General features: G+C 46.5%; 1 protein-coding gene across 1 annotated transcript in view; it reads right to left on the reverse strand.

Moving 5' to 3' along the window:
- PILRA (paired immunoglobin like type 2 receptor alpha) overlaps positions 1 to 13557 on the reverse strand; it is a 15455-nt gene extending 1898 nt beyond the window's left edge. Inside the window, exons 1-4 of the mRNA XM_070362464.1 lie at positions 13354 to 13557; positions 12655 to 13044; positions 3445 to 3642; positions 680 to 710 (exon numbers count right to left, since the gene is read on the reverse strand). Of these exons, the coding sequence (XP_070218565.1) occupies positions 680 to 710; positions 3445 to 3642; positions 12655 to 13044; positions 13354 to 13414 (680 nt within the window). The 5' untranslated portion in view covers positions 13415 to 13557. The remainder of the gene's footprint in view (positions 1 to 679; positions 711 to 3444; positions 3643 to 12654; positions 13045 to 13353) is intronic.
- Positions 13558 to 19940: the final 6383 nt, after the last annotated feature.

Consider the following 19940-nt stretch of genomic DNA (forward strand, 5'->3'; position numbering starts at 1 on the left):
CGCCTGGGTTCAAACTGGAGCGTGAGAACCAGGGAGCTTCTCTCTGGTCCCCTGGGAGACTCCCAAGGAGACTGTCAAGAGTCAGGAAGGCGAGAAAGGAGGGAGGGGCTGTGAGAAGGAAAAGCCTGGACGTGGCAGAGAGGATGAGAAAGGAAAGCGGTGGGTGGTGAGGAGGGTGAGAGGAAAGGAAGAGGAGCCGGGGCCAGAAGAGAGGGAGCCAGGCTGGGGGCCATAAGGGAAGCCGCTCTGAGGAGAGACAGGGCAGAGCAGCTGGAGGCCCTGAGTCACAGGGCAAAGGACAGACTGGACAAGGAGCAAGAAAGGGGACAGAGCGTGGAGGAGGTGGGTGTCTTCTGGAGGGACGGCGTTCAAGGGGGAGACAAACCAGGAGGAACAGAGGGAAAGGCTGAGACCTGGGGATGGAAGGAGGAAAGGCGGGTGCCAGAGACAGACAAAGGATGTTCTGGGAGTCAGAGAAAATGCTGGGCCATGGCTCTGACTGTTAAGGATCGGGAGCCTCAGGAAGTGAAGAGCCTGGCCTGTGGGGACTTGGGAGGATGTGGATGAAGGCCCAGGGGGGAAGGCCCGTGAAAGGCCCCCTGGTGCTGCGCTCGGGAGGAAACTTCTTGCTCATAAAATAGCACTGCCCACCCCCCCATACTGGAGGACAAGCGCTCACCTGGCTGGGGTCCTGGCTTCAGTCTGCACACCTGTAGGAGGACCAACAGCGAGTCACTGTGCCATCCACGGAGGCCTGTCTCCCCGCCTCTCTGCCCCATCCCAGCTGAAACCTCCCTGGGAAGGGCTCGGGACTTAGAGCCGCCACCCTGTAGGCACCCTGAGGCTGCCCACACCTGTGCTGCCTTGTCTTCACCATCAGTCAGGAGAGCAGCTCTTCCCGCACCCAGAGCCCCGTCACCCTCTGAACAGGTTGGACTTATCACCTCCCCCAACTCTAGTGACCTCAGGTCCACTCAGTCACATCCTGGACTTTTTTTTTCCATTGGGACTAAGAATTCTGACATAGTAAACACTAGTATCATTTTTATATTTTAAAATTCCTCCCAGCTCTCTTCGGTCATCATCCCTCCATACCTGTGCGTGACCTCACTGCACTCTTGTCCTGATGATTCACTCAGGTTACCCAAGCTGCCGCTGAGCCCTCTCCTCTCCACCTGTGCCCTCTCATGGGCTCCCTGATCCCCTGGGTCCCCCTGTGCTTCTGCCACATCTCCAATCCTGGCTGTGCCCTGGGGCAGAGGATGCTATTTGTTTGCCCCATATCCATTCCCTTCTTCTTATTCAGTTACAGAACCTTGATTTTATTTGGAGTGTCAGGGTACCCCTCCCCCCTACAGGCAGATGTGGGATCTATGGTGAAACCTAGCTGATGTATTAATATAAGGGGAAGTTGTGGGTAGTATTTTTCAGTTCAGTTCAGTTGCTCAGTCGTGTCCAACTCTTTGCCACCCCATGGACTGAAGCACACCAGGCTTCTCTGTCCATCACCAACTCTCGGACCCTACTTAAATTCATGTCCATCGCGTCAGTGATGCCATCCAACCATCTCATCCTCTGTCCTCCCCTTCTCCTCCCACCTTCAATCTTTCCCAGCATCAGGGCATTTTCCAGTGAGTCAGTTCTTTGCATCAGGTGGCCAAAGTATTGGAGTTTCAGCTTCAGCATCAGCCCTTCCAGTGAATATTCAGGACTGATTTCCTCTAGGATGGCTCTCCTTGCAGTCCAAGGGACTCTGAAGAGTCTTCTCCAACACCACGGTTCAAAAGCATCAATTCTTCGGTGCTCAGTTTTCTTTATAGTCCAACTCTCACATCCATACATGACCACTGGAAAAACCATAGCTTTGACTAGATGGACCTTTGTTGGTAAAACAACGTCTCTGCTTTTTAATACGCTATCTAAGTTGGTCATAGCTAGTCTTCCAAGGAGCAAGCGTCTTAATTTCATGGCTGCAGGAATTTTAGGAAGACTCTTTAAAAGGACAGACAGCTGGAGCAGAGTCTTTTTGTCTTTTCCTCCTACGTCCTGCTTCCTGTTTAGATTCACAAATCTGGCATCCTAGCAGCTGTCTTGCACATAAAGCAACCTTCAGGATAGAAGCCAGTATCCACGACAGTGAGTAGACAGGAGACTCAGTGTCTTAGTATCCTCTGCTTTCTGCCTCCAGATCCTTTTAGATGGGAGGAAAAAATCCACTCTTGTGTTACTTGCCCACTGTTATTTCTATTCTCTGATGCTAGCAGCTGAACACAACTATTTTTTTTGGGCCATGGCACAACTTCCAGGATCTTACTCCCCTGACCAGGGATTGAACCCAGGCCCTAGGCAGTGAAAGCGTAGAGTCCTAACCACTGGACCACCAGGGAAGATGGATTTTAATCAGTAATTTCTAAAGGTTGTAGTTGAATACTGCTGGAAAAAACCATAGTCAAATACAATGATGCTCATACAGATTTATGGCTTCTCATCTGAATTGATCATCAAATACCATATTGCATTTTCTCAGTGACTACATCAAGTTTTTTTCTTCATCTCAAACCCTCATTCTTAGTCTCAGGACACAACCACTGTGGTTTTTGCTCTGCAGAATAAAATAATGATTTCAGAGTGACCCCAGCCTGGCCCCTCCACCAGACTGTGTATCTGCCAGGCCAAGCTGAGGAGGCCACTTCTGCTTCACATTGTTTCTGGGGTCAGAGGCTCTGGGATGTGTTTTCCAAGGTTGTCTTTTTTCATCTCCTGGCTCTTCCACAGCCCTGAGCTACCTACAGTCCCTAGAATGCCTTCCTTCCCCTGGAAAGACAGTGACCTCTATACCACCCTCACCACCTGGCTAATTCTTCTTCATTCTTTGATAGTTTTGCGCTTCCTCTTTGACGTCTTCCTTGATTACCCTTCCTTCCTCCCAAACTACCACAGCTCTTTCCACACGAGGCTGTTAGCCCTTGAGGCAACTGCTCCCCTCATCCTCCCAGCCCCCAGATCCTTGAGAGCAGGCCTGCGCTTTATTTACTTTTGCATTTCCAGTTATAAGCCAGGCTCTGGAAAATCGGTGTCCAACCAGTACTTGCTGAGTGGAGCCACCTTCCTATCCCTTCTTTCTCTCTCTTCTGTGTTTCACAGGGCAGGCCCTCCCTCCCCAGGAACCAAAAGGGAGACTGATGAGAAATGATTAAGTCAGGAGACAAGAACTGGAAAATCATCAGGTTTGTAGAGAGGGATTGGTCTTGAGCGGTGGGTCCCAAACTTGATGACACACAAATACCACCTGAGGAGGTAAAATGAGATTCCCAAGCCCAGACCTCAGGCCCAGAAGGAATTTGCATTTTTACTGAGCAGCTCTGGTCATTCTGATGCAGGAAGGTTCTGAGAAACACTTAGTTGGGAATCTTGGGGAGAGGTTGAGGGTCCTGGATCACTTACTTTTGCTTCTCTTGCATCTAAAGTACACAATCAGCGCCACAATTGTGGCTACAAGCGCAGCGCTGGCCAGTGCCAACCCAACTATAGCTTCCGTACTCTGGAGCCAAGACCATGGACTCTTTCCGCCCTCTGAGTTCTTAAGGACAGCTGTAGCAGTGGTGGCAGCCGTGGTGGGGTTCTGGATGGTTGTCTTGCTGGCTGGGAAGACAGGAGAAATATGCAAATTATTCGCTGAAGGGCTGGAAGCATCTGGGTGAAAACTGTCTCATCTTGTTCCCTAGTTTGGGGAATGTGGAGAGTGGGGAACAGCTCTCTGAAGCTCTCCCACAGAGAGGGGAGTAACAAAGGGAGATTCTGGAAGCTCCAAATCTTCACTCTGTTTGAATCCTGACTCAACCACTGATCAGTGCTGTGATCTCAGAACCTCATTTCATTACTTACATATAGGGAGAAGTAAATCACAGAATCAAAAACAAATTTTTTTATTGTGGTAAAATACATGCAACACAAATTTACCATCTTAACCATATTTAAGTGACATCAAGCCAATTCACATTAGCATGCAACCATCATCACCAGCCATCTTTCGAACTTCATCTGTCCAAACTGAAACTCTGTCCCCATTAAATACTGACCCCCATCCCCCCTCCCCCCAGGCCCTGGCATTCACTGTTCTGCTTTCTGACCCTAAGTATTTGATTGCTCTTGGTACTTCAGAGAAGTGGATTCAAACAGTGTTTGTCATTTTACATGATTATTTTAATAAGTGAGAAAACATCTGTAAAGCAACTAGTATTATTGGAAATATATTATTGTTACATGAATATATATTGAACTTTACTTACTACAGACATGCTACCTTTGTAGATGTTTAAGGCACCATTAAAAAACTGGCATAATAGTAAGCCACATACAAAAAACCCAACTCCAGTAAAATCTTGTGTGGACTGAATTCTCTGTCCACTTAGTAGAAATTAGTAAAGTGTGAATCCTATTTCTCAATTGAGACAAAAAATTTAAATTCTTAGTCAAATAAATATATATAATGACATGCTATTTAGAAAATAAAAACAACAGCAATATATATGTATATTTTTAAAACTCCTGGAATATGACTAAAGCCAAATTCTAAGTTAAATTCATAGTATTAGATGCTATAATTATTTAAAATGGAATGAAAGTTTTAAAATGAAGGAAATAGTCAATTTCCAAAGAAAAAAGTTACCAAACAGAAAGGAACTAGCTCTAAGGAAACTAAAAGTAATGAAAACCTACGTAGGAATAAATGTTTTTAGGAAACAGGACAGCAGAAAGAATCATAAATGCAGAAAGTGGTTAGAGGAAAAAAAAAACACAAGAAAACAGACAAGACTCTTGTAAATCGAACAACAACAAAGAGTATTGAAATCATGAGTGAGTGTGTGCTCAATTTATGGGTTGATAATTCTAAAAACCTCTGAAATGGATTATTTTCTGAGACAAATAATAATTTTTAAAAATGCATTTAAGAAATAGTAACCTTTAATGGATTAGACAAAGAAGAAATTTAGAACACTATTAAAGAACTATTTTTCATAAAGATTTCAAGTTCAGAAGGTTTAATGGAAAAATTCTTGTGAAAATTTAAGGAACAGATAACTCTCAGAAGATTCTAGAACAGAAAAATATGGAAAACAGTACAATTCTAATTCATTTCATAAAGTGATAACATAATCTTGATGCTAATATTCCTAACTTTTAGAAATGTAGACTAAAAGAATAAAAGGCTATTTTGTTTTAAACTGACCTGAGTCGGGGAAAATACCTAGTATTGACACAGCAGGAGTATGGGTTGGCACAACCTTAGGAGAGGTTTGGGTATATCTATCAGAATGTAAAATATCCAAGCGTGCCTTTAGATTCAGTGATTTCTGTGCTAGGAAATTATCCTATGGACGTGCTGGTACAAGTATTCAAAGGCCTGTGTTTGAGGGTGTTCTCTGCAGCTTTATTTGTGATTTGGTAGCAACCTAAATGTCTTTAAATATGAGACTGATTAAGTGAACTACAATCCATTGCTACAGTGGGAGACCATGCAGTCATTTAAAAAGAAAGGTGTGGATGTATATGTGCTGAAGTGGAAAGATACTTGAGGTCCATGAAGTAAACACAGCAAGCTGAAGATCGGGAGAGTGTGCAGCTTGAGTCTCTTATGTTCCATCTCTGTATATCTGCATCTGTGTCTCTTATCTGTGGAGAGAGCATTTCTGCAGAAAGGGGTAGTAGCCGAGAGATAAAGCGGAGAGGAATGGGATTTTCATTTGATTCCCTTCTGTGCTGTTTGACTGTTTTTAAAACTATGTGCAAGTATGTATTACCAGTAATTTTATTTTTAAAATGTAACATCTATTTTTATATAAGTTGTATCGGCACATAATTTAAAGAATCAACAAATTCCCCACAGGTTATAAAAACAGCACCCCCTCCTCACTCCCCAGATGGAACTGTTTTTAGCACCTCTTGCTGTTTTTTGGCATTAACCTCACGTTTCTAAATCACAGGCTTATCTGGGAAGCGAGTGTAGAGAGAGGAGGTCCTGGGACTGAGCCCTGGGACCTCCTCTCTCCACACTGGGATAATCTCTCTACACTTTCACAGAGACACTCAGAAATAACGTCTCAGCAACTGTCTGGCCATCCCTCAGCCAGTCAAATAGACACAAAACTCTCTCTCTCCCCAGAGGTCACAGCTCCTTTCTAGGTCCCAGAACCTACTTCCTCCCCTGCTTCTTAGGCCTGTGGCTGGTCCCAGGCGTCTCACTATCCCTGACTGGTTTCCCCACCCTGTGCCCCCCATCAAAACTCTCAGATACCCTGTTGAGCAGCTGCCTCCTACTGGGACCCTCACTTACGTCCCAGCGGCCTTCCTGTTCCATCTGAATAAAGCAGCACCCTAGCACCTCTAGCCACTGATTGTGCTTCATTTTCCTGCTTTTCTCTTTTCACCACCACCTGACACACAGAATTAATTTGTTTTTTGTGTGTGATATTCTTTCGAGTGTAAGTTGTTACACTCAACTGTAAGTGTAAGTTGTACACTCAAGTGTAAGTTCCATTGTTAAGGACATTTATGTTTTGTTCTGTATTAACTGCTCTTTCCTCAGTGCCCAGCTTAGGACCTGACACATAGCAGGCACTCAGTCAGTATTTGCTATTTGATTTGTTAAAGGATTAAACAAAATAATTTTCCCTTGGAAATTCATGACACTCAACCATTGCCTTTCAGTATCCTCTATTGCTATTGAGACAGCCAAGCCACTCTAATTCCTGACTCTCTTTATGTGGCCAGTTTCTTCCCTCCTTGGAAATGTATTGGATCTCCCTTTATCAGATATGCGGATGACACCACCTTATGGCAGATAGCGAACGAGAACTAAAGAGCCTCTTGATGAAAGTGAAAAAGGAGAGTGAAGAAGTTGGCTTAAAGCTCAACATTCAGAAAACTAAGATCATGGCATCAGGTCCCATCACTTCATGGCAAATAGATGGGGAAAGAGTGGAAACTGTCAGACTTTATTTTAGGGGGCTCTAAAATCACTACAGATGGTGAGTGCAGCCATGAAATTAAAAGACGCTTACTCCTTGGAAGAAAAGTTATGACCAGCCTAGACTGCATATTAAAAAGCAGAGACATTACCACAAAAACCATTGCCAACAAAGGTCCATCTAGTTAAGACTATGGTTTTTCTAGTAGTCATGTATGGATGTGAGAGTTGGACTATAAAGAAGCTGAGCACCAAAAAATTGATGCTTTTGAACTGTGGTGTTGGAGAAGACTCTTGAGAGTCCCTTGGACTGCAAGGAGATCCAACCAGTCCATCCTAAAGGAAATCAGTCCTGAATAGTCATTGGAAGGACTGATGCTGAAGCTGAAACTCCAATACTTTGCCCACCTGATGTGAAGAACTGACTCATTTGAAAAGACCCTGATGCTGGAAAAGATTGAAGGTGGGAGGAGAAGGGGAGGACAAAGAATGAGATGGATGGCATCACTGACTCAGTGGACATGAGTTTGAGTAAACTCTGGGAGTTGGTGATGGACAGGGAGGCCTGGTGGGCTGCAGTCCATGGGGTCACAAAGAGTCGGACACGACTAAGAGACTGAACTGAGCTTATCCTTGGTGTTTTGAAATTTGTATGTTGCAGTACCCCCAGGGTTCGTCTTTTTATTTTTACTCAGGTTGCTGGGTTCTTTCATTCTGGAGAATTTCTATAGTAGCTTTTTTGATATTTTCTTCCCCATGGCCGCCTTTTTTCTCTGTTTTTAAAACTTGTTCAGAGATTGGAACTCTTGGACCAATTCTCAATTTGTCTTATCCTTCCTTATAATTCCTACATTATATTTCTAAGGCTGCTATGACAAATTGCTGCAAACTGAGTGACTCTAAACAATAGAAGTTTACTTGCTCACAGTTCTGGAAGCCAGAAAGCAGAAATCAAGGTGTCAGCCAGGCCGCATCACTCAGGAGGCTCTGTGGTGGGGCAGTCTGTTCCTTGCTTCTCCGGCTCCTAATGGCTGCTTCAGCCCCGCCTCTGTGTCTGCGCTCACATTGCCTGCTCTTCCATCTGTGTCCAGTCTCCCACTGCCCCTCTTGTAAGGACATGTTTATTAGCATCTGGAGTCCACCCAGATAATCCCAGATAACCTCCTCATCTCAAATTCCTCAACTGAGTCACATCTGCAGCCATATAAGATATTATTCACTTGTTTGGGGGCCACTGTTGAAACCACTACGACAATATCCAAATCTTTGAATTTTCTTGAACTACAATATCCAAATCTTTCAGTTTTCTCCCACCTTTTAAGATATTTCCATGAACTTCATCTTTGAATCATGTATTGAGTTTTCCATATTTGCTAGTATACTTCTAATTTCTAAGATCTCTTTTTTCGTTTTGAAAGCTCCTTTGCGAAGCATTCTATTGTGTCATATACATGAAATTCTTTAACTTTATGAGGATGATGGTTCTTTGAAAATTTCAGTCTCCTTTCATTGTTTTGGATTCTTCCACGTTCCCTTCCCCCTTGATTGTTCTGCTCTCTGCATCTCATGGGACAAACATTCCTTAAATGTTTAGTTCAAAGCTTTTAAAAACAGGCATCCTGGGCACAGCTGAGGTGAGGGTATAGTCCTCACTGCAGGGCATTTGGTGCAAGGCCAAGACCCCAGCCACCCTGTCCCCTTGGCTCCCAACATGCATGAAGATGTGAGTGTGTTATAGCAGAAAGTGCATGTCAGATCACTTTACAGTGAGTAGGACAGTATGACTCACTCTACAGTGAGTAGGGTGATCTGTTAGATTTCTAGATCTTTTCAGGCCCATCAGATAGCTATTCCGGAGAAGAGTCTCCTGATTGTCTGCCCTTAGTGGGTGTGTGGTGTGGGAGTACCAGCCTGGCTGCCTGCGTCCTGTGAGGCCTCTACAAGGGTCACGGTATTTCAGGTCTCATCAGTTCACCAAATCTCCGAATTTAAGAACTGAACCCTTGTCTCCGGGTATGCCCCAGGGTACCCCCCTAAGACTCCCTGTGGATTATTGTTTCTAGAATGCATATATCCAGTCTTTTGCTGGGGTGAAGTGTGAGAGTGCGGAGGTGTCTCTGCTTCCTAAATACACTTCAGTTAGTGCTCTAGTTTCCAGGTCCCCTTCCACGCCAGTTTCATGGGTACTAGGAGTTGCTATTCCTGACCCTTTAAGGGGTTTTGCAGTATAAATTGCCTTCCTTCTGGATGTCCCCACTGTTGACTTAGGGTTTAATTCCTCTGGTCTATTTCCCACTTCCAAAATTTTGTTTTTGTCACCTAACTTGCAAATGTTTTTGTCCCTTTGGGTTTTTGTCTTAGAAAAATTCCCTTTGCTGTCATTTTAGTAGATTTTTGGAGGGAGTGGAGGTAAACATATGCATATAACCTAGCATCTTGGCCAGAATTTATGCATTACTTTTAGAGTGAAAATTATACCAAGTACACATTTTTTTACATATTGCACATTAATAATAAAAATAAAGAATATGAAAAGTCTTATGAGACACATGATCTTTGGAAGAACACTACAAAGGTTTACTTAGGGATATAAAATAGGACCTGTTCCTCAGCAAAAAGATTGTGCATTATACTGATTTCAATTTCTGTCAGTAAATTGCATTAAATTTATAGATTTAATGCAATTCTGATTTAAAAAAACCAACAGGAATGTTTTTCTAGAAACTTGGCAAACTTATTTTAACATTTGTGTGGAAGAATAGGCAGGCAACACCAATGAAGTTTTTGAGGAAGAAGTAATGTGATTGTGATGGAAAAAGTCTTAACAGCCATTGAAACATGATAAAGTTATAATAACTAAAACAGTGTGCTTCTAATGTAACAAAATATAGGGACTTCCTTGGTGGTCCAATGGCTAGGACTCTGCGCTCCCAGTGCAGGGGGCCCAGGTTCCAGCCCTGGTCGGGGAACTAGAGTCTGCATGCCACAGCTGCATCCCACACACAACGAGGATCCTGCATGCCACAGCTAAGACCCGGCGCAGCCAAACAAATGAATATTAAAGAAAAGAAAACACAGACTAGTGAAACAGAATAGATAGACCGGAAATGGATGCTATTTTACAAAAGAACTTAAAAGCTAAGTCCTATTAATCAATGGAAAAAGGGGGAAATATTCAATAATAAGAAATAAAGATAAGAAAACTGAGCACCTAAGAATTGATGCTTTTGAACTGTGGTGTTGGAGAAGACTCTTGAGAGTTCCTTGGACAGCAAGGAGATCAAACCAGTCAATCCTAAAGGAAATCAGTCCTGAATATTCATTGGAAGGACTGATGCTGAAGTTGAAACTCCAATACTTTGGCCACCTGATGTGAAGAACTGACTGCTTAGAAAAGACCCTGATGCTGGGAAAGATTGAAGGCAGGAGGAGAAGGGGACGACAGGGGGTGAGATGGTTGGATGGCATCACTGCCTCGATGGACATGAGTTTGAGCAAGCTCCGGGAGTTGGTGATGGACAGGGAGGCCTGGCGTGCTGCAGTCCATGGGGTCAGACACAACTGAGCAACTGGATTGAACTGAACTGATTCAATAACAAAGTGAGGACAATTGATTTGTTTCTTGGTATAAGGATCAACTTAGTTCTTTTTCTCACACCATTTACCAAGATAAATTCTCACTGTATTGAAGAGCTTTATTATGAAAAGGGATTCCCTGATAGCTCAGTTGGGAAAGAATCCACCTGCAGTATAGGAGACACCGGTTCAATTTCTGAGTTGAGAAGATCCCCTGAAGAAGGGATAGGCTACCCACTCCAGTTTTCTTGGGCTTCCCTTGTGGCTCAGCTAGTAAAGAATCTGCCTGCAATGTGGGACACCTGGGTTTGATCCCTGGTTTGGGTAAACCCCCTGGAGAAGGTAAAGTCAACCCACTCCAGTTCTGGCCTGGAGAATTCCATGGACTCTATAGTCTATGGGGTCGCAAAGAGTCAGAGATGACTGAGCAAATTTCTCTTTCACTTATTATGAAAAGTAATCAAATCTTACAAAAATTAGGAAAACTATTTTTTACCTCTAGTGAGATGTGGGGTTTGGGATTTAGAAATAAAAGAAAAACTATAAGTGAGAATATAATTAGATTTGGTTACATAAATAAAACTATTTGTAAAAAAAAATTAATAAGCCAATCTCAAACTTATGAGTTATGTTTGCTATAGATATTCCTCTGGTGTGATGTTTTTGCATGGTGGTACTTCACTTGGATTAAAAACATCTCTTTTTATTACTGCCCTGTAAAAATAAGCATGACCATCCAGTTGATTGAATTAACTGAAAAAATTAATTTACCGATGAAAAAACTCGTAGGAAATGTGGCTGAAATAGAGAAAGGAGAAAAAGAAGGAAGAATTAAGAAAGGAAGAAGAGGGATTTAAGGAGACCATAGTCCCTCCAAAAAGGCCATTTAAGGGAATTTGGAGGAGGTGCAGGAAATATTAATCCAAAGCTGTCCTGCTTAATTCAGGTTGAGTCACATACTGCTTAGAATCACCAGCACAAGTGATTGCAAAAAGCAAACAAGCTTAATCAATTTTCAGTTTTCAAAAAATTATCTACTGGTGACACACTTCCTTATTGCCTGTGCCTAGAAGAGAACCCCTCCTCTCTACCCTGAAGTCAGATACACTGTTGAAGTTCCAACGCCCCACTGAGTGACAGATGCTACACATCCATTATTAGGTTAAAAATAGTCAAAACAAGATGACAAGTCAGTAGGTGAGTCCAAGCAGCTCATGGTTAAGAAGGGAGGCTCTGGGGTTAAACTGGGGTCAAACCCCACCCACACCAGGAGTGACCTGGGGCAGGTGTTTGCTGTGCAAGCCTCGGTTCCCTTCCTGTGACTGGAGGACAGGAGCAGGACCGCTGTACTGGGGGTCGTGGGGAAGGTCAGCCAGGGCGATGCTGCCAAGGTGTCCCCCCGGGATGCAGGGCATAGTCAGGGGGGCTGCTGGGACTGCTGCCTCGTCATGGCCAGGATAGAGGGGCACGGTCGGGGTGGACCTGGGGACTGGGTGACTGGAACCACATGGGGTTCCAGAGAGGGAAGGAGGTAAAAGGGATGGAAGGAGGGAGAAGGAGAAGGAAAGCGAGGAGAGATGAACCGAGGGAAAGATGGTTGAACTGATGTTCTGGGGTTCAGAGCAGAGAAGGAAGGGGAGATGGGAAAACATGTGATGGGGGCACGGGGCCCCTCGGCACCTGCTGTGTGTGTGGGCTGAGTTCATGGCTGGTGGGGGACAGACATGGGGCAGCTGGGGCTCCACACAGGACTCAGGACAAAGGGGAGGAGCCATACCCGGAGGATGTCAAGTCACCTGGAGGACCTGGGGCGAGGGCAGGGGGCTGGGTGGAGCCCAGCTTGGAGCAGGAAGGGAGGACAGCTGGGAGCACAGAGGATGTGGGGGCCTCGGGTGGGGGAGGGGCTGGATCTGGAGGGCAGAGAGGGGGATGGGCAAGGGAGGTGGTCCCGGGTTGGGGAAGATTAAGGTGAAAAGGGTAAAGTTGGCAGAGCCCTGGGGAGGAGAGGGGAGAGGAGTTTGAGAGAAGAGTCAGAAGGAGGGGCTTAAGCCACATCTAGGGCTGAGGCACCAGTGGCCTCCAAGAGCCTCAGGCAGGACAGCTGGACTCACTGTGGGTGATGGTGAGTTTGGTCCCCTCGATGGACTGCCACTCCTCCTTGCCATCTCTCAGTGTGACCAACTCCACCCGGCAGAAGTACACAGACTCGTCCTCCCTCCGCAGGTTTGAGATCCGGAGGGAGCCGTTCTTCTCAGGCTCTGCCCAGTTCAGGATGAGCCGGTCCTTGAAATTCTTGTGGGTGAACAGAGGGGTCGTGTTGTAGATGAACTCCCCATGGAAGTGTTTCCATCTCCAGAATATTCTCATGTTGGGAACCTTGGCTAATTCCCAGGGGTGAGAGAAGGAGAAGGGGATGAGGATGGAGCCACCCTCAGGGGCTGAGAGATCACTTGGTTGCTTCATCTCATAGTGTTGCTGTGAATTTCTTTGTGCCCGGGGACCTAGAGGAGGGAGGGAGAGACTCTGAAGCCACCAGGAGAGACACAGAAGGTGACCCCACCATCGGGCACCCTCACCTGCAGGGGGACGTGCGACGGGGTAGGACTGGCCCTCTGACCTGCGTGATCCCCTCTCCAGGCTTGGGGCAGGCAGGAGGGTGAGGGGTTGGGGGACCCAGCACTGTGGGACCCGCCTTTTGTTTGTTGGGGGTGGGAGGCCTGGCCAGCTACCCCAGGGGACCCTTCTACGCACACCCAGCCACAGCCCCTCCCCGGGGTCCCTGGCAGAGCAGGACAGTTCCGGCCACTCACCAGCCTGCAGAGACGCTGGCAGCAGTAGCAGGGGCAGGGGCAGCAGCAGGGGCAGCCCCATGGCCTTGCCCTCCTCCCGGGTGAAAAGACAGGCAGAGCCAAGGCCAGACAGGAGGCCTTGGGGGGCCCCTGGGGGAGTCTCAGCACCAGGAGTGAGGACCAGGCTCCTTCAGAGGACGGAGGAGGGTGGCGGCCGTCCCCAAACCCGCCCACCCCGACAGTGACGGGCACTTCCTTTATCAACCTGGCTTCTTCTTTTCCTTTATTGCAAAAGGGCCTCCCTGTGGTCAGTGCAAAGGCAGCCATGATCTGGGGCTCCCCGCCCCCGTCTTCACGCTGAGGGGCTGGTCCTGACCTGCACCCGCTGGGCCTCCTCCCCGCTCAGCTCCTGCCTCCCCGCCCTCACATCTCCCTGGCAGTCAGTCTCTGTGTCTCTCCTCCCAGGGGAAGGGGCGGCAGCAGGACCAGCTGAGGTTCCTTCAGGGAGAGGTGGGGCCTGAGTCCTGCCCAGCTGCAGCCCCGCAGGGAGGAGCAGGCGGGAGCCGCTGGTGGTCTAGCTCAGCCCCCCTCAGACACCGGGGCGCCAGCCCGCTCTGGGCCCCTCTCTCTCCAGGCAGGGGCTCCCCTGCAGTGTCTCCCCACCTCAGTCTTCAGGCAGAACCAAGGCCCACCAGGCCCCTCCCACCCTGGTGCTCCCTGTGTGCCGTCTCACACCCCACTGAGGGGAGGAGGTGAGGGGGCTCAGCTTCCCACCTGCCCAGAGGGTGGGCCTTCTGGAGGCCACGCCTCCACCCGCAGATGGAGGGCTGGATTTGCAGGGCCCTCTGTGCTCACTCTACAGGGAGGACCCTGGGGCTCAGACCCGCCTGGCCCCACGGCCAGGACTCTGAGAGTGGGACCAGCACTTGAGCTCCAGTCCTGCTGAGCCCACAGAGCCGTCTGCTCCCTCTGGACGCTTCCTCCTGGTCGCACCTCAGAATCTCTGGGTCTCACCCTCTGAGTGCAGAGCTCTGGGAGGTGACTCCTAGGAGGCTGTCGTTAATAACACTCCTAGGGAATCTATCTGCAGCTGTGAGTCCCTGGCTCATCCAGGGCCTTCCCTGGACAAAGGGGAGTAAGGTCAGAGCAGTCATGGGTCATCCTGGTGACAGTCCCTGGGATCATCTCTGAGGAAGACACTGCCAGCCTGTGATTGGTGGTGGGTGGGGTGAGAGACTGGGGGCTGGGACCTTTGGTGACTCCCAGGCCTGGCTGAGAATGAGGCTCTCTGAGCCTCCCCAGGCTGAGTCAGCATTGGCTTACTGAATGGACCATGGGGGTGGAAGGACATTTCACCACAGGAAGGGGCCTCAGTTCTAGAGGTGGGAGTGAGCAGAACAACTTCTTTCCTCCTATTTAGTTTTTTGTCCAGTCCTAATAGTTTTCTTCCATGCTTCTCCCATGGCCAGCCAAGCAGCCCCTGCCCTCCCTCTATATCTGCTTTTCTTACCCCTCCTCCCAGGCCTGAGAAGAAAGGTTCTACGTTTTCATGGAATCCTCTTATCCGAGTCAGGCCCTATATCTGTTTTCTCTTTTTCAGCCTTACAGCATTCTGTGATGGATGTATCCTTGTCTCCATCTCCCCCAGGGGAAACTGAGGCACAAAATCATATCATAGAGTTCTTTGGGCTGTGAAAGGTGCTTGGGCTGAACTGTAACAGTTGGAAATGTGTGCAGAGGAGGATGGCCCTGCTGGCTTCTTGGCAGTACCTTCAGAGAGTACCTATGTGGGGTGATCCCTGGGTCCCATTTTGGCCTCACCCCACTAGCTTGGGACTTGGAATGTCTCTTGCTTGCCTGGCTTTCAGAGGAGGCAGCTGCATCCTACCAGGGGGCTCTACTGCCTACTGTGTTCAACAGCACAGAACTTTTACAAAAGAGGCTCAGGGTAGCTTTGCAGGGCACTGACTGTCAGGTGCCCTTAGGCCCTGTTGCTTCCACATAAAGTCTCCCTAGATGCAAGTTGAACATCTTACATCATGTTCGGGCTCTTAGACCCCAGTTGGGCCCCCATGAGTTGAGGATTTGGGATGTGTGGTTTCTGCTTAGTGATGGCGTGTGGTCATCCTCCTTTCCCCTCACAGGAGATCCAGGGCCTGGGATTCTGCCTGGCACTATGGCTCTACTCCCAGAGGAGGAGGAGGAGAAGGGCCTTGTGGGAGGAGAAGGGCCTGGAGCTGTGTGATTTAAACATGAGCAGGACCTAAATGCAGCCCTTTTAGCCCAGCGGGTGGCCCTGAGGGAGAGGCCAGAAGCTGTGTGATCTGCAGCAGGGACAGGGGAGGGTTATGAGCCGTGGACCACAGCGTGAGACCCACTGCCTCAGGTCTTCCTCACTTTCTCCCAAGCTTCCGTCCTCCTTTCCCCATTGACCACATCCATCACTGCCCCACCCCTTCCCCCTCCATGGCACCTCCTGTTTCCCCCCAAGTTAGTGAGTTGGCAAAGCCATCTGTTCTCACTACCTCCATTCATTGTGCTGGAAGGTTCTAGTTCATGCAATAAAGTAAGGAACAAATAAAGTTGTTCTAACCATATTTTTTTAGATTCTCTATTTTTCTGTTTGGCATACATTCATCACAAGGTCAGTTTTGCTAACTGTATTTTATTTTTTGTGTTTTTGATGCTCTTACAGCTGGGGCCTCATGGACCAGGGAATTACTGCTAATTCTTAGAGATTCCTGGGAGCTTTTCATTATACAAACTAACCACTCCAAGCTCATACTCTAAACCACCTCCCTTCTCTAACTCTCATACACCAAGCTAGTATTTCCCCTGCCTTAAATCAATTCATGACCAGGTACCAGGCACCTATAACCCAAAGCCAACCAGAATAATTCCAACTACCTGATCCCAAACTGTTTATCTCTCCTGCATTGCTTTTCCCATAGAAAGCATAATAAAGACTGTGTTTTCTTTATCTTCGTTCTTGTTTCTGCCTCTTGAATGACTATGGTACTTCCCCACCTATAATGGGTGGTATACCTTATAGCATTAACCTCTGTGAATCATCACTCAGTCCTCTCTGTAAATTAAAATCCTGCAGGTACAGTAATTGAGACAACATAGATTGGAAGGGAAGAAGTAAAAACTGTCTTTATTCACAGATGACTTAGTTGTTTATGTAGAAGATTCAGTGGGATCCACAAAAAAGCTACCAGAGCCATTTGTGAATTAAGCAAGGTTGCAGAATACAAGATCAATACAGAAGAATCAAATGCATTTGTATATATTAACAACAAAGAATTAGAAACTGAAATAAGAACAGTGCCATCTATAATATCAGTGGTATAAAATATGTAGGAATAAATATGACAGAAAATGTGCAAGATCTGAACATAAACTATAAAATATTGCTGAAAAAGATGAATAGGTGGATACTTCTTACATGTGAAGACTCAGTACTATTAAGATGTCAGTTCTCCTCCCAATAATAAGTAGATTTAACACAATTTCAATCAAAATCCCAGTAGGTATTTTTTTTTTGTAGAAATTGACAAGTCATTTCTAAAATTCCTATCAACATTCAAACTACCTAAAAAAGCTATAAAATACCCTTCAATTGAAAAATGTTGGCGGATTTACCCTGACTTTCAGACTTCTTATAAAGCTATTATAATCAAGTCATTTTCACATCAAGGAAGACAAATAAATCCACAGAACAGAACAGAGAGGAAAGAAAGAGACTAGCAATTTATAGTCAATTAACTTTCAACAAAGATGAAACGGCAATTCAGTGAAGAAAAGGTAGTCTTTTAAACAAATGGTACTGGAACAATTTGACTTTTATTAATATATTTTAAAAACCCTTTAATCCATACCTTGCACTATATAAAAAAATGAACTCAATGAATCATAGGCCTAAATGAGTCCTAAAATTATATAACTCAAGGAAAAACATAGAAAAGCTTTGCGATCTTGGATTAGGCAAAGATTTCTTAGATTCAACACCAAAAGCATGAAACATAAAAGAAGATATTTAAAAATCGGAGTTCATAAAAATTAACAACTTCTCTTCTTCAAAAGATACTATCAAGGAAATGAAGGACAAGATACAGATAAATACTGCAGGTCATGTAAATGACAATGGACTTGTATACAGAATGTACAATGAACTCTCAAAATTTAACAGGAAAACAAAATTCCAATTAAAAATATGAGCTAAGGATGTGGTTAGATACTTCATTAAAGAATATATGTAGGTAACAAATAAGCAAATGAGAGGATGTATAACATCATTTGTCACTAGGGAAGTGCAAGTGGAAACCACAGTGAGATATCAAGATACATCTATTAAATGGCTAACAGTAATAAACCGACCATAGTAACTGCTGGCAAGGACATGGAGCAACCAGCACATTCATATACAGCTGGTGGGAATGTGAAATGGTATGACTACTTTGGCCATGCCTTAAAGTTGAAGAAACATCTACCGTATGACCTAGACATACCCCTCACAGGTACCACAGTGTTGACCGGCAGTGTCAACCCGGTGGGAAATGCCAATTTTCAGGCCGCAGCCTGACCTGCTGAAGTTTGAGAACCACTGCCCCGGGGCAAGGACGCTGGGAACTTGCCTTGTGCGTTACCTCCACTTTTCACAGCAATCCTGTGAGATAAAGGAATCTGATTGCCATCTGACAGGGGAACAGACTGAGGCTCAGAGGGGTCACCTCTGAGTGACCAGTCCCTCCAGGACTGGACTTGGACCACACTCAGGTCTGTCTGCCTTGTGAACTTGGCTCTTACCCAGATTGCCCCTCCCCCACCAAGCACCCCAGTTAACCTCCCTTACTTCCCTTCCTCCCACAGCCCAGACTAGAGGGGGTCATCATTGTACTCCATTCAGCTGGCCACTTCTCAGGGTCTGGGGAAACAAAGGCAGGAGGGATGTGAGCATGGCCCCTGAGGCGAGGCAGGGCACACGAGGCACAAAAAGATGACGAGGGGTTCTCGTACTCTCTCCCATGGACTGTCCGCAGGCCTCTGCTGACATCAGCACCCTTTATTTCCTCTTGTTTACCCTGGGGAAGGGGCCCAGAGAAGGCTTGTCCTGCCCTGGTTGGGTGCAGGCGTGCAGTGAGCCCTCCAGGACCCAGAGTCCAGCTGGGAAGGGAAGACCCACAGCATGAAACAAGCAGAGGGAGACCCAGGCCCCACAAAGTTAACGTTGAAACAGGCAGGAATGGCATCTCCCACTTATGCTGGGAGCCTTGTACTCACATTGACTGTGTTTTCTCATTCACTGTGTTCCTGATGCTCTGACATCTGGGGCCTCAGTGACCTTGGAGAGACTGTCCCTGCCAGGGCTGCCAGTTCTTAGAAGAGCAATGGATGTGCCCAGGAGCTCACCTGTCAAATACAAACCAACCAGTCCAGAGCCCGTGCTCCCCACCACCTCCTCCATTTGGCTCTTATGCTCCACGAGGCCCATATTCTTCTGCCTTATTCACTCCAGGGCCAGGTACCAGGTTACCAGTGACAGCCCCTAATCCCCAGAGCCTGCAGACGTTGTTCAAACCAGCCAATCCTAAATCCCCCTGCTCTCCCTTGCTTGTCTTTCTCAAAGAATCTACAGCAAAGGCTCCTGCCCATGATTCCCCCTTCCTCTCTCTGCTTCCTGACTGATCCTGGTGCTTCCATGCATCGAGTGATGGGCATTTCATTTTTAAGGAGTTGTGAATGTAAACTGCTTCCTTCATAACAGTTATTTGTGTGCTTGTCTTACCATACCTGATTAAAACAGATCCAGGTTTTATTTTAAAATATAAAAATATTTTATATTAGTATTTTAATAATATCAATGTAAATTCTAAAATTATACAACTGAAGGAAAAAAAACCAGGAGAAAATCTTTGTGACCTTGGGTTAGCCAAAGATTTCTTATATTCAGTGCCAAAAGTATGATCCATAAAAGAAAATATTTAAAAGTTAGAGTTCATCAAAATGAACAACTTCTCTCAGCTCTCCCACCTACCCCAGGAGGTAGGCAGGGTCTATTTTGATCCTCATTTTGTGCGGGAAGAAACTTGGGCCCCAAGTGAGACTATGAGATTCAACCGAAGTCACATTGCATGTGAATGTCGGTGGTGGCATTGGGTCTGAACCCAGAGCCCATGCTCCCGACCACTTCCCCATGCAGTGACAAAGATCAGCAGCCCTCTGGCAGCATTAACAACCAATGCTTCCCTTTTCTGTATTGTCTTCCTGCTACATACACAGATGCTTGAGGATCTAATGGGACAGCGGCTCAGGGGGCTTTGGGTCCTTGTCACCCAGCACAGGGTGTGGGGTAGTTGGTGCTGACCTAAAGTTTATGGAAAGAAGGAGAGATCTTGAAGGGATGGGTATCGGTGTGATGATCCATGTAGCTATCCAGGCCATGTGCAGAGCCCTCTGTGTCATCCTGTCCTCACTGGGCCCCTCCAAGGGAGGCACTGTTACCACCCCCACTTTGCAGATGAGAAACCAGAAGCTTGGAGGAGGGAAGTCCTCTGCCCCACAGTTGGCTCCAGAGCCTGCATCTGCAGTTCCTGCCTCTGCCACAT

This window comes from Bos mutus, chromosome 25 (genome assembly GCF_027580195.1).
Source record: "Bos mutus isolate GX-2022 chromosome 25, NWIPB_WYAK_1.1, whole genome shotgun sequence".
NCBI lineage: Eukaryota > Metazoa > Chordata > Mammalia > Artiodactyla > Bovidae > Bos > Bos mutus.